The sequence below is a fragment of the Oncorhynchus mykiss genome, chromosome 28 (genome assembly GCF_057628025.1).
Source record: "Oncorhynchus mykiss isolate SJ-2025 chromosome 28, ASM5762802v1, whole genome shotgun sequence".
Lineage (NCBI taxonomy): Eukaryota > Metazoa > Chordata > Actinopteri > Salmoniformes > Salmonidae > Oncorhynchus > Oncorhynchus mykiss.
Window position 1 is genome coordinate 3,751,642 of NC_143049.1, and position 14,011 is coordinate 3,765,652.

General features: G+C 43.1%; 1 protein-coding gene across 9 annotated transcripts in view; it reads left to right on the plus strand.

Moving 5' to 3' along the window:
• Nucleotides 1–5,950: 5,950 nt before the first annotated feature.
• Nucleotides 5,951–14,011, plus strand: part of LOC110508348 (YEATS domain-containing protein 2) — a 63,203-nt gene continuing 55,142 nt past the window's right edge. For 3 of the 9 annotated variants that reach the window (XM_021588797.3, XM_021588798.3, XM_036965947.2), the window contains exons 1-6: nucleotides 5,951–6,440; nucleotides 7,273–7,378; nucleotides 7,547–7,644; nucleotides 12,256–12,348; nucleotides 12,444–12,677; nucleotides 12,958–13,091. In XM_021588797.3, the coding sequence (XP_021444472.3) occupies nucleotides 7,279–7,378; nucleotides 7,547–7,644; nucleotides 12,256–12,348; nucleotides 12,444–12,677; nucleotides 12,958–13,091 (659 nt within the window). In that variant the 5' untranslated portion in view covers nucleotides 5,951–6,440; nucleotides 7,273–7,278. Of the gene's footprint in view, nucleotides 6,466–7,272; nucleotides 7,379–7,546; nucleotides 7,645–12,255; nucleotides 12,349–12,443; nucleotides 12,678–12,957; nucleotides 13,092–14,011 lie in introns of all 9 variants that reach the window. The other 6 variants (XM_021588799.3, XM_090225885.1, XM_090225888.1 and 3 more) reach the window with 3 other exon arrangements.

The following is a 14,011-nucleotide window of genomic DNA, read 5'->3' on the forward strand; positions in this document are numbered from 1 at the left end:
AGAGTCTCCCACCTCAGCTGTAGATCTCTGCAGTTCATCCAGAGTGATCATGGGCCTCTTGGCTGCATCTCTGATCAGTCTTCTCCTTGTATGAGCTGAAAGTTTAGAGGGACGGCCAGGTCTTGGTAGATTTGCAGTGGTCTGATACTCCTTCCATTTCAATATTATCGCTTGCACAGTGCTCCTTGGGATGTTTAAAGCTTGGGAAATCTTTTTGTATCCAAATCCGGCTTTAAACTTCTTCACAACAGTATCTCGGACCTGCCTGGTGTGTTCCTTGTTCTTCATGATGCTCTCTGCGGTTTTAACGGACCTCTGAGACTATCACAGTGCAGGTGCATTTATACAGAGACTTGATTACACACAGGTGGATTGTATTTATCATCATTAGTCATTTAGGTCAACATTGGATCATTCAGAGATCCTCACTGAACTTCTGGAGAGAGTTTGCTGCACTGAAAGTAAAGGGGCTGAATAATGCACGCCCAATTTTTCAGTTTTTGATTTGTTAAAAAAGTTTGAAATATCCAATAAATGTCGTTCCACTTCATGATTGTGTCCCACTTGTTGTTGATTCTTCACAAAAAAATACAGTTTTATATCTTTATATTTGAAGCCTGAAATGTGGCAAAAGGTCGCAAAGTTCAAGGGGGCCAAATACTTTCGCAAGGCACTGTACATGGAAATGCCTTATCACATTTCAATCACATTATGACATCAAAATACAGTGCATTTGGAAAGCATTCAGACTGCTTGACTCTTTACACATTGTGTTACGTCACTGCTATAATGTTTCAGGTAAGTCCCAGATGCAGGAACGTCGAACTAACAACAGTTTATTAATCTGACAGGTCAAGGGTAGGCAGGGGTCAGTAATCCAGACAGGTGGGTTAAAGGAAGAGGACGGCAGGCAGGCTCAGGGTAGGAAGAGCTCAGTAATCCAGATAGGAGGGTTAAAGGTAGAGGACGGCAGGCAGGCTCAGGGTAGGCAGAGTTCAGTAATACAGATAGGAGGGTTAAAGGTAGAGGACGGCAGGCAGGCTCAGGGTAGGCAGAGCTCAGTAATCCAGATAGGTGGGTTAAAGGTAGAGGACGGCAGGCAGGCTCAGGGCAGGCAGAGTTCAGTAATCCAGATAGGACGGTTAAAGGTAGAGGACGGCAGGCAGGCTCAGGGTAGGCAGAAAAACCGGGAAAACAGGAACAATCGAGAGACAGGAACAGAGGGAAAAACACTGGTAGGCTTGACGAAACAAAACAAACTGGCAACAGATAAACAGAGAACACAGGTATAAATGCTCAGTGGATAATGGGGAAGATGGGCTACACCTGGAGGGGGGTGGAGACAATCACAAAGACAGGTGAAACAGATCAGGGTGTGACAACGGCCTTATTCTAAAATTGAATAAATAATTGTTTTTACTCATCAATCTACACACATTACCCCATAATGACAGAGCAAAAACAGGTTTTTAGAAATCTTTGCAAATTAATTACAAATAAAAACAGAAATGTTATTTACATAAGTATTCAGACCCTTTCCTATGATACTCGAAATTGAGCTCAGGTGCATCCTGTTTCCATTGATCGTCTTGGTGTTTCTACAACTTGACTGGAGACCACCTGTGGTACAGTGAATTGATTGAAAAATAAAAAGAGAGCTGCACACTCTAGGAGCTCAGATGCAATAATTGAATAACCTAATAACCAATGTTTTGACAGACAAGCTGTCTTCATCAGAGTATAGACAGCTTGTATGTCGAAACGTTGGTAAGAGATTGTTAAATGATTGCGTCTGAGCTCCTAGGGTGTGCGTCTCTCCTTATCTTTTTCAAGTATTCTACTCCGCTAGCCAGCACCTCACCGTAACAGCTGTGTGTTTCTTTCGCCTCCAAATTCAATTGATTGGACATGATTTGGAAAGGCACACACCTGTCTCTATAAGTTGACAGAGCATGTCCGAGCAAAACCCAATCCATGAGGTCAAAATAATTGTCTGTAGAGCTCCGAGACAGGATTCTGTTGATGCACAGATCTGGGGAGAACCTAATGGTCACCCTGACAGAGCTCCAGAGTTTCTCTGTGAAGATAGGTGAACCTTCCAGAAGGACAACCATCTATGCAGCACTCCACCAAGCAGGCCTTTATGCTAGAGTGGCCAGACGGAAGCCAATCGTCAGTAAAAGGTACATTGCAGCCCACTTTGAGTTTGCCAAAAGGCACCTAAAGGATTCTCAGACCATGAGAAATAAGAATCTCTGGTCTGATGAAACTCTTTGGCCTGAATGCCACGCATCACGTCTGGAGGAAACCTGGCACCATCCCTACGGTGAAGCATGGGAGAGGCAGCATCATGCTGTGCGGATGTTTTTCAGCGTCAGGGACTGGGAGACTAGTCAGGATCGAGGGAAAGATTAAATTAACAAAGTACAGAGAGATTCATGATGAAAACCCGCTCCAAAATGCTCAGGACCTCAGACTGGGGCGAAGGTTCACCTTCCAACCGGACAACGACCCTAAGCACACAGCCGAGACAATGCAGTAGTGGCTTTGTGAGAAGTCTCTGAATGTCCTTGAGTGGCCCAGCCAGAGCCCAGACTGGAACCTGATCGAACATCTCTGGAGAGACCTGAAAATAGCTATGCAGCGACGCTCCCCATCCAACCTGACAGAGCTTGAGAGGGTCTGAAGAGAAGAATGGAGAAACTCCCCAAATACAGGTGTGCCAAGCTTGACGCGTCATAACCAAGAAGACTCAAGGCTGTAATCACTGACAAAGGTGCTTCAACAAAGTACTGAGTAAAGGGTCTGAATATTTATGTAAATGTGATATTTCAGTGTTTTATTTTTTATAATAAAAAAAAAACTGTTTTTGCTTTTTCTTTATGGGGCATTGCTTGTAGATTGATGAGAGAAAAAACGATTTAATCCATTTTAGAATAAGGATGTAACGTAACAAAATATGGAAAAGCCGAAGGGGTCTGAATACTTTCCAAATGCACTGTACATCTGAAAACAACTAAACAACAACAAGGATGCTAAATATACCAATATTCTGGAGAATAATTCCACTACTTTGGAAAACGTTTATTGTGGCTTCATACGTCATTCATGGGTTTCTGGTTTGTTCTTGGCAATTTCACATAGGCTACACATGTGAATGCATATGTTGCTAAACATGTGATGTGATGTTAACAGATGTTTACTCTCATGGGGAACCATCTGTTGTGCTGGCAGTCTGGAGGTTGGCTACAACAGGGGGCGTGATGATGGAGTCTATGAAGTTGTCTGATCTAAGGTCAGTTTTGAGTCCCATCCACCCCAGAGCCATCTGGCTCTGATCCACCCTAACCCTCACTTCAATAACCCCCTAGGATAGGTTAAGGGTAATCTGATCCTAGATATGTTCCTACGGTGTTTATATGTTTGCAGCAGAGCGAGGTGATGGTTTCTCTTATATTTGAAGGGGGAATGGAAGGTTAGAACAGTGGTATAGTATAATTCCAGACTGTGTTGAGGACCTAAGAGATTGGTCTCAGTTATCTTGTTGACAAGACAAACTATCCACGGTGCATCAACAACAAATATACATCAGATCTACAAAGATTGTATCTATATCGATCCCATATTAGTACGCACATTCTATTCTGTTTAAATTTTGTGGGGTGTGGGTGGGAAGTAGTGCTTTACTTGGTCTGAAGTAGGTGCCGGTAGTCATTTGTATGTGATGTAACAGTTTATATTTAGGTACAGGTACTCTGCAATACTTTTAAACCAATATTTTATAAGAGGTATTAAATCATATAGCTTCACTGAACATACACATAGATCTAGCATACTCTGTGGACACAACCTTGAGAAGTGGTGCCAGGACAGAAGGTCATCAAATCAAAATCCTGCGCCGAATACAATAGGTGAAGACTGAAACGCGGAATGCTTGGTTGCGAGCCCTTCCCAACAATGCAGAGTAAAAAAAGAATAATCAAAAGAAAAATAGTAGCACAAGAGGAATAGAATACAAATGTATGGAGCTATATACAGGGAGCAGTACCAGGTCAATGTGCTGGGGTATGAGCTATTAGTGTTAAATACATACAGTACATGAAGGAAGTGACTAGGCATCAGGATAGATAATAATTAGAGTAAAATAAAGAACAGAGTAGCAACACCATATGATGAGCGTAACATCGTTTGTGTGTATGTGTGTTTGTGTTGAGTTGGTATGTGTGTGTGTGTGTGTGTGTGTGTGTGTGTGTGTGTGTGTGTGTGTGTGTTTGTGTTGTATGAAGTGTCAGTGTAATGTGAGTGTGCGTGTGTGTGTGCATATAGCCAGTGCAAGATAGGGTCAGTGTAGATAGTCCGGGTAGCCATTCATTTACTATTTAGCAGTCTTATGGCTTGGGGCTAGAAGTTGTCTCAGAGCCTGTTGGCCGGAGAGTTGAGGCTTTGGTACTGTATTCCAGGCAATAGCAGAGTGGACAGTCTATGGCTTGGGAGGCTGGAGTATTTGGAAATTTCTTGCGCCTTCCTCTGACACCGCCTGGTATAGAGGTCCTGGATGGCAGGGAGCTCGGTCCCAGTGATGTACTGGGCTGTCTGCACCACCGTCTATAGTGCTTTGTGGTCGAGGGTGGTGCATTTGCCATACTAAGCAGTGATGCAGCCTGTCAATATGCTCTCAATGGTGCGTGCCATCTTCATGACTATGCGGGTTTGTAAAGATCATGTTAAGTCCTTAGTGATGTGGACGCCAAGGAACTTGAAGCTCTCGAACCACTCAACTCCAGCCCAGCGATGTGGATAGGGGCGTGCTCTCCCCTCTTTCTCCTGTAGTCCACGATTAGCTCCTTGGCCTTACTGACGGAGGGGAGAGGTTGTTGCCATGGCACTCAGCAAAGTCTCTGACCTCCTCCCTGTAGGCTCTTATCCCCGTTGGTGATCAGGCCTACCACCTTCGCATCATCAGTGTTGTTGCCTACACTCACCCTCACCACCGTTCTGTCAGGAAGTCTACGATCCAGTTCCAGAGGGAGGTGTTCAGTCCCAGGTTCCCCAGGTTCCCCAGGTTGGTGATGAGCTTGGAGGGGACTATGGTGTTGAACTGTAGTCTTTGAACAGCATTCTCACATAGTTATTTCCTCTCTTGTCCAGGTGGGAAAGGGCAGTGTGGAGTGCAATAGAGATTGCGTCATCTGTGGATCGGTTGGGGAGGTGTGAAGTGCAATAGAGATTGCGTCATCTGTGGATCGGTTGGGGCAGTGTGCGAATTGGAGTGGGTCCAGGGTATCTAAGATGATGGTGTTGATGTGTGTCATGACCAGCCTTTCGAAGCACTTCCTAATTACAGATCACAGATAGTCATTTAGGCAGGTTACCTCGGAGTTATTGGGAACAAGGACAATAGTGGCAGTTTGAAACATGCCGGGATTACAGATTATTATTATTTAAGATAAGCATACCACTATTGCCCAGGATTCAATTCCTTTTATTTGTATTCTAATGTTGAGGTATTACATCAAAACCTCAGACATTTTTCTCAGATTATGTAGCAATAAACCCACACGGATTTCATACTGGAGAATAAAAACTGTGTCTCAAAGGTTTATGAAGATCAATGTATCTATGACACCTTTACAATTAATTTGACTGTGTGATCTAATAAATTCAGTCTGTGATGCAGACATTTGGCACCAGTTTGCGATTCTTCTCACATCTCATCTCACCCACATGCACTGTTATGAACCTATGGATTTATATGTGGTGGTGCCATTTCAGGGCATATTTATACAATATTGTTAGGGTTACTGTACCAAACAGATGTGGCACAAGCCAGATTGTTTTCTATTTTATAAACAAATAAGTCAAGTAGGATATGGTCTTGGCATTAGAAACCCTTGGCCACTGTATAGTGTGTTTACAAACTATTTGAAGTGGGTAAAGCTGACTGCGTCTTTTGAGGGAAAGCAAAGGGCCAAAAAGAAAAGTAAAGATGTTTCAATAACTTCTTGATTGTGTGTGATGTGTTTTATGACATTAGTTACATTATTTCCCTATTTCTTCAGTTTGAAGTTAAATTATTATAAGGATACTGTACAGTGTAAGGCAGGTCACTGTATTCAGTGCAGTCTGGATTATGATTCTGTTTTGTAGTGCCCCCCTCTGGTTCATCGCAGGAATCGCAAGGCCCATCTGTTTGCAGGCGAATGCCATGGGGCTAGCTCGAGACTCTACAAACCAAGCAAAACATTAACAAACATAGATAGCTAGCTTTGAATGAAAACTCACTTTATATAGCAACGTCCGCAGAAAAGTAATTATTAAACTACAGAAGCGGGCGTATCGGCTTGCTTGCAAACAGAATCACAACACACGTTCAGCTAGCTAGTTAGCCTGCTAGCAACTTTCTCCAGCACGCCTCCCAGTTCCTGCACCACGAGCGTGAGGTAGGGTAAACTGTCGAACATTGGGGTATGTTGTGAGAGTGGGTAAATTATTCCAATATAATGTTATCGTAATGGGTAAATGTACCATAGATGACTGCATTGTCAAGTTTGGTAGCAAAGTGTTTTCACAAATCACTGGTGTACCACGAAACAATGCTAGCTAGCTGCTCGCTAATAACGTCGTTACTGTAGTTCAAAGGCCTTTCTAGACATCAGGGTCGAGTAGCAGAGTGATCCGACTTGCTCCATGTTATGCTAGCTAGCATTTAGCACCTACATAGCTATGCTTAATGCTACATGTTTGCATAGATCTCCAGTTAGATGGTTGGCTAGCTAGTTAGCTAGCTAACTAGCTAGATATATGCTACATTAGAACATCTAGCTAGCCACTGTACATATAATTTAGAAAAGGTAAACATCTATAACCATTCAATAGAATGCCATGTTTTGTGGGGTTTGTTGTTGGAAACGGGCAATGTTTTTTATTATCCGTTAGCACTTATTCCCCTTTTGACATATTATGCTAGCTAACATGCTAGGCTAGCAGGTGCAGTGATTTCATACATTATTGTTTGTGAACTGCACAAATACCATGTAGGGAATGTAATAAACTTATAACAAGCTAGGTTGTTATTTGATTACCTGGAATAATATTGAGAACTCAGCAATTGTTGCTGCTACAAGATAAAAAAAAGCTTACTGCCAGCATCTTCTCCATTTTAGTTAGTGATAAATATATCTAGCATATATCATAGAGCAAGCAACAGGGACATGGTTACCAGAGCACAGCGGTTGAATTTACACATTGCTGTTGTCTATCTCTATCTCTCAGTCAATCATGTCAGGCATCAAGAGGAAGATTGAAGACAAGGACCCAGACTATGAAGACATCTCACAGGTTCAGGAGAACAAGCGACACAAAGTAGTGGAACAAAATGGTAAGACTGGAAGTTCTACCACACATGCTATTGTACTATTAAAGCCTTCCTGTACTTGTGAACTTAGGCTGTATGGACAATTACTGGTTCACAGTATCTTTAGGATGATGCTAACATGTGACCTAGCTCACTCTGTCTGCGTTTTCATACTTTTTTAAAACTTGCCAGCGAGGGAAGCTACGGTGCAGAAGATTGAGGCCATTATCAAAGACCAGTTCTCTTTGGAGATGAAGAACAAAGAACATGAGATCGAAGTGATCGGACAGGTAACTGTTAACTTCATCTACTGAATGAGTATCATGTCACCATACATGAATCATATCAGAACCATGAGGGTACAAAAGTATGAACACCTTAAATGCATGCAAAGACAAACACTCTGTTTTCATGTTTATTACCTTTAATTGTGTGCAATTACAATGTACAATATAGAGCTGGGATGATAAACCAAAAATGACTGACACCGAAATCACCTTCACTTACCAAAGCATTTTGCTCAGTAATTTACGGGGATTTTGCTGTCCAACGTTCCTGTAGATTGTTCCACAACCATCATTTGGTCAACATTAATAGCCTGCTATGAAATGATCTGCCTGTCCCTGTTTTGGCTGCTGTGTGAGCAAGCCACTCTCTCTTCCTCTCCCCACTGTGCGCACAGAGGAGGAGGGAGAGATTCATTGGGAAAAATACATTTTTCAAGACAACTACTGTTCTAGTTAGAGTAGAGGCACAGCTTTCTGTGAGTATATCATGTACAGTTGAAGTCGGAAGTTTACATACACCTAAGTCAAATACATTTAAACTCAGTATTTCACAATTCCGGACATTTAATCCTAGTAAAAATTCCCTGTCTTAGGTCACTTAGGATCACCACTTTATTTTAAGAATGTGAAATGTCAGAATAATAGGAGAGAGAATGATTTATTTCAGCTGTTATTTATTTAATCACATTTCCAGTGGGTCAGAAGTTTACATACACTCAATTAGTATTTGGTAGCATTTCCTTTAAATGGTTTAACTTGGGTCAAATGTTTTGGGTAGCCTTCCACAAGCTTCCCACAATAAGTTGGGTGAATTTTGGCACATTCCTCCTGACAGGGCTGATGTCACTGAGTCAGGTTTGTAGGCCTCCTTGCTCGCACACGCTCTTTCAGTTCTGCCCACACATTTTCTATAGGATTGAGGTCAGGGCTTTGTGATGGCCACTCCAATGCCTTGACTTTGTTGTCCTTAAGCAATTTTGGAAGTATGCTTTGGGTCATTGTCCATTTGGAAGACCCATTTGCGACCAAGCTTTAACTTCCATAACATAATTTTCCTACTTCATGATGCCATCTATTTTGTGACGTGCACCAGTCCCTCCTGCAGCAAAGCACCCCCACAACATGATGCTGCCACCCCCGTGCTTCACGGTTGGGATGGTGTTCTTAGGCTTGCAAGCCTCCCCCTTTTTCCTCCAAACATAATGATGGACATTATGGCCAAACAGTTCTATTTTTGTTTCATCAGACCAGAGGACATTTCTCCAAAAAGTACTATCTTTGTCCCCATGTGCAGTTGCAAACTGTAGTCTGGCTTTTTTATGTCGGTTTTGGAGCAGTGGCTTCTTCCTTGCTGAGCAGCCATTCAGGTTATGTCGATATAGAGTTGTTTTACTGTGGATATAGATACTTTTGTACCTGTTTCCTCCAGCATCTTCACAAGGTCCTTTTGCTGTTGTTTTGGGATTGATTTGCACGTTTCGCACCAAAGTACGTACATCTCTAGGAGACAGAACACGTCTCCTTCCTGAGCGGAATGACAGCTGTGTGGTCCCATGGTGTTTATACTTGCGTACTATTGTTTGTACAAATGAACCTCAGGCGTTTGGAAATTGCTCCCAAGGATGAACCAGACTTGTGGAAGTCTACCATTTGTTTTCTGAGGTCTTGGCTGATTTCTTTTGATTTTCCCATGATGTCAAGCAAAGAGGCACTGAGGTTGAAGGTAGGCCTTGAAATACATCCACAGGTACACTTCCAATTGACTCAAATGATGTCAATTAGCCTATCAGAAGCTTCTAAAGCCATGATATCATTTTCTGGAATTTTCCAAGCTGTTTAAAGGCACAGTCAACTTAGTGTATGTAAACTTCTGACCCACTGGTATTGCGATACAGTGAATTATAAGTGAAATAACCTGTCTGTAAACAATTGTTAGAAAAATGACTTTTGTCATGCACAAAGTAGATGTCCTTACCAACTTGCCAAAACTATAGTTTGTTAACAAAACATTTGTGGAGTGGTTGAAAAACAAGTTTTAATGATTCCAACCTAAGTGTATGTAAACTTCTGACTTCAACTGTATTTCTCACCTGTATTTCTCACCTGTTAATATTGAGTTCATGGTACTAGGTTTGGGCGATGTCAACCTTTGTCCTATCGTGATTATGTACCCTTAAAACATAGTGATATATAATAATAATTATGGTCATAATAATACATTGGACTTCTATAGTACTTTTCAAGGACCCAAAGTCACTTTACAATTTTAGAAATGAGAAAGAAAAAACGAAATAGGAGTCAAAACTAAACATGACTAAACAATACATGAATATAGAGAGGGGTGGGCTCAAAGAGGAGAAAGAGTGTGTTGTGTTAGTGTATGGGGAGGGTTGGGATTTGGATATGAACCCGGTATGGGGTTAGGATACCATCCCGGTTTAGGGTAAGATGTAGGGTAAGGGTTTGATTAGGGTGCTGCTCAGTATGGAGGAGAAAGAGTGTGTTGTGTTAGTGTATGGGGAGGGTTGGGATTTGGATATGAACCCGGTATGGGGTTAGGATACCATCCCGGTTTAGGGTAAGATGTAGGGTAAGGGTTTGGTTAGGGTGCTGCAGTATGGTGAAGAGAGGAATGTATTTTTTGGGGGGGAGGATTAAGGGTATACGGTGCATTTGAAAAGTATTCAGACCCCTTTACTATTTCCACATTTTGTTACCTTACAGCCTTATTCTAAAATGGATTAAATCAAACATTTTCCTTATTAGTCTACACACAATATCCCATAATGACATGAAAAAACAGTTTTTTACATATTTTTTTTGCAAATCTATATAGCACATTTATTGAAATAGGCTACAGCAAATAGGAATAGGCAAATTACCCACAATGTCACTTGTGTGCGGCCCTGCTGTTCAAATTTTTTTTATTTGTAAACAACAGGTGGCCTAACAGTGAAATGCTCACTCACGGGCCATTCTCAACAATGCAGAGAGAAAAATATAGAAAATAATACACAATGAGTAACGATAATTTTACTATATGGACGGGGCACCAGTACTGACTTGATGTGTAAGACCCATATGGGTAGGGGTAAAGTGACTAATCAAATCAAATGTATTTATATAGCCCTTCGTACATCAGCTGATATCTCAAAGTGCTGTACAGAAACACAGCCTAAAACCCCAAACAGCAAGCAATGCAGGTGTAGAAGCACGGTGGCTAGGAAAAACTCCCTAGAAAGGCCAAAACCTAGGAAGAAACCTAGAGAGGAACCAGGCTATGTGGGGTGGCCAGTCCTCTTCTGGCTGTGCCGGGTGGAGATTATAACAGAACATGGCCAAGATGTTCAAATGTTCATAAATGACCAGCATGGTCAAATAATAATAATAAGGCAGAACAGTTGAAACTGGAGCAGCAGCACGGCCAGGTGGACTGGGGACAGCAAGGAGTCATCATGTCAGGTAGTCCTGAGGCATGGTCCTAGGGCTCAGGTCCTCCGAGAGAGAGAAAGAAAGAGAGAAAGAGAATTAGAGAGGGCACACTTAAATTCACACAGGACACCGAATAGGACAGGAGAAGTACTCCAGATATAACAAACTGACCCTAGCCCCCCGACACACAAACTACTGCAGCATAAATACTGGAGGCTGAGACAGGAGGGGTCAGGAGACACTGTGGCCCCATCCGAGGACACCCCCGGACAGGGCCAAACAGGAAGGAGATAACCCCACCCACTTTGCCAAAGCACAGCCCCCACACCACTAGAGGGATATCTTCAACCACCAACTTACCGACTACAGGATAGATAATAAACAGTAGCAGCAGCGTATGTGAGGAGTCTAAATAGTTAGTGCATAAAGGGTCAATGCAGATAGTCCGGGTAGCTATTTGGTTAGCTATTTAGTAGTCTTATGGCTTTGGGGTACAAGCTTTTCAGGGTCCCGTTGGTTCCAGACTCGGTTCATCGGTACTGCTTGCAATGCTGTAAGTTAAAAATGTAGGCTAATCCATCGTCAGTCACATCACAGTGTCGTCACCATCGACGATGGCTGTCAATCATTGTCGATAGACAATGTTATTGTAATATCGGCCAACCCTACATGGTACCACTTTACTACCTGAGTAGGCTATGTAGCATGGTGTTGATACGCCCGCGGAGTGGAGCTGAGCAGAGCATACCATTTGTTGGTAATAGGCCTACATCAATTAGCCTAGGCCTAGTGCTTGAAAGTTTTTGTCAGACATTGTATTTATTGATAGCCATGTAAGCTAATTGGTTCATCTATCTAGCAACAATATCATATTTTGAGTAATCAACCTATCTAAAGAGTTCCCACTTCCTCAGGTGGTGAATAATAGGTGTAGCCTAGGTCAATATGCACAAAGATGTCGGACAATTCATCTCCGCAGAGCCAGAAATAAGTTGGATCATTTTGGATCCTGTTTAGACAGGTTGCACATCCAAATATCAATCATGTTTTTCCTGGATATGTTAGATGCAATAGCTTACCTTTTGAGTCATAGGCTACCATCTCAGTTGTCTTACTTGGCACTGGAAAATTTTTATACTGCAGGAGAAAGTTTCAGTGTTGCTGTTCATTTGTCTGTTACAGCGTCTGAATGAGGCCAGGCGAATGATGGACAAGCTCAGAGCCTGTATCGTGGCCAATTACTATGCCAATGCTGGGGTGCCCAAGCTCCAAGAGGTAAGGTTGTTTTAAGTCAAATTTTTTATTTGTACCCACTTTGTATTCAACAACTATAAATCCTACAACTTCCTCTCCTTTCCTACGTTTACCAGCAGGCATCCAAGAGCGACCCGGCGGTGCTGAACCACCCGGCCATCAAGCGTTTCCTGGAGTCACCCTCCCGCTCCTCCTCCCCTCTCAACCAGGGCTCGGACGCCCACTCCCTGGGGCCCTCGGAGTCTGAGTCCCTGTCCCAACAGGGTGAGGGGCCGGATAGGGACGGGGAGGGGGCCTGGAGAGAGGACAGGGGCAGGCAGGAGCGCAGGCCGGGCCGCAACACAGGGAAGGTGAGTGGACTCTGGAGTCTGAAGTGGCTTCCTCTCCCCGTCTCCTTTCCTTCATCTGTACTGATCTGAAAACCCTATAAGCAAATTGCATTCACCCATCCTGTCTTTTCAGACCTATGCATATGAGGCAAAGGAGCTGAAGAGAGGGAGCACTGTAGATTATTGAGACACACCCTTGGGAAGGCAGTCATATGATGACCCTCGTGGTTATTACTGCAGAGGTAAAAGGCTTCTGATACACCCTCTAACATGAATACTATGACTGTCTCCTTTGTTGTAGGACACGTTTGGCATCCCGTCGTCAGGTGTGCTGTCGTCAGACGGGGGGGAGCAGAGGGTGACCTACCACACTACAGGAGATGAGGCTTCCAGGCTCTACATAAAGAAGACCATCGTGGTGGGAAATGTCTCCAAGTACGTGAATGACGTTATCAATGTTTCACTTTTTTTACTCAGTAGAATCTGAGAGCTTTTCAGTGATCCCTTTCTTTTTTTTGACACAGTGAACTTTCTAAATCATTTCACAATGTTTCTAGTCCTTTGTGACAGATACAGGAAGACATGAACAACAGCAGTGTGTTGCAATCCCTTGTTATACAGTTGCAGGGTTGCAAACTCATCACTTTTAGGCAAAATGTTCAGTTTGGATGTCTAAATAGGTCATCCACATGAATCGCGTAGATCCGTAAAAAAGTATGCAGACCCAAGACTGTATCGCCCATTGACCAATCAGAGAGACACGTGAACAGATTTTCTCCCGTGTGATCACTAAATATAATGGTGTATCTTTCTGATATCCACGTTCATGACTGAGCACAGAATGCATCCCTACGCGGTCTACAAATACCAGTGTAGAGCGTGATGAGTGCTTCATCCAATATCAGGTGTGACAGCTGTGAGCAGCCATCCGCAGCCCCTAACCAGCCCTTACCCTACTCAGCTGCTTCTCTCAGTCCGTTCTTTCTGCACATCTCCATCAGTTTTAATGTTATTTAGCTGTGAGCAGCCATCCACATCCCCTAACCAGCCCTTAGTCTACTCAGCTGCTTCTCTCAGTCCGTTCTTTCTGCACATCTCCATCAGTTTTAATGTTATTTAGCTGTGAGCAGCCATCCACATCCCCTAACCAGCCCTTAGTCTACTCAGCTGCTTCTCTCAGTCCGTTCTTTCTGCACATCTCCATCAGTTTTAATGTTATTTAGCTGTGAGCAGCCATCCACATCCCCTAACCAGCCCTTAGTCTACTCAGCTGCTTCTCTGTCTGTTCTTTCTGCTCATCTCCATCAGTTTTAATGTTGTTTAGCCGTGATGGCACGCTGCGGTGTACAGACAGC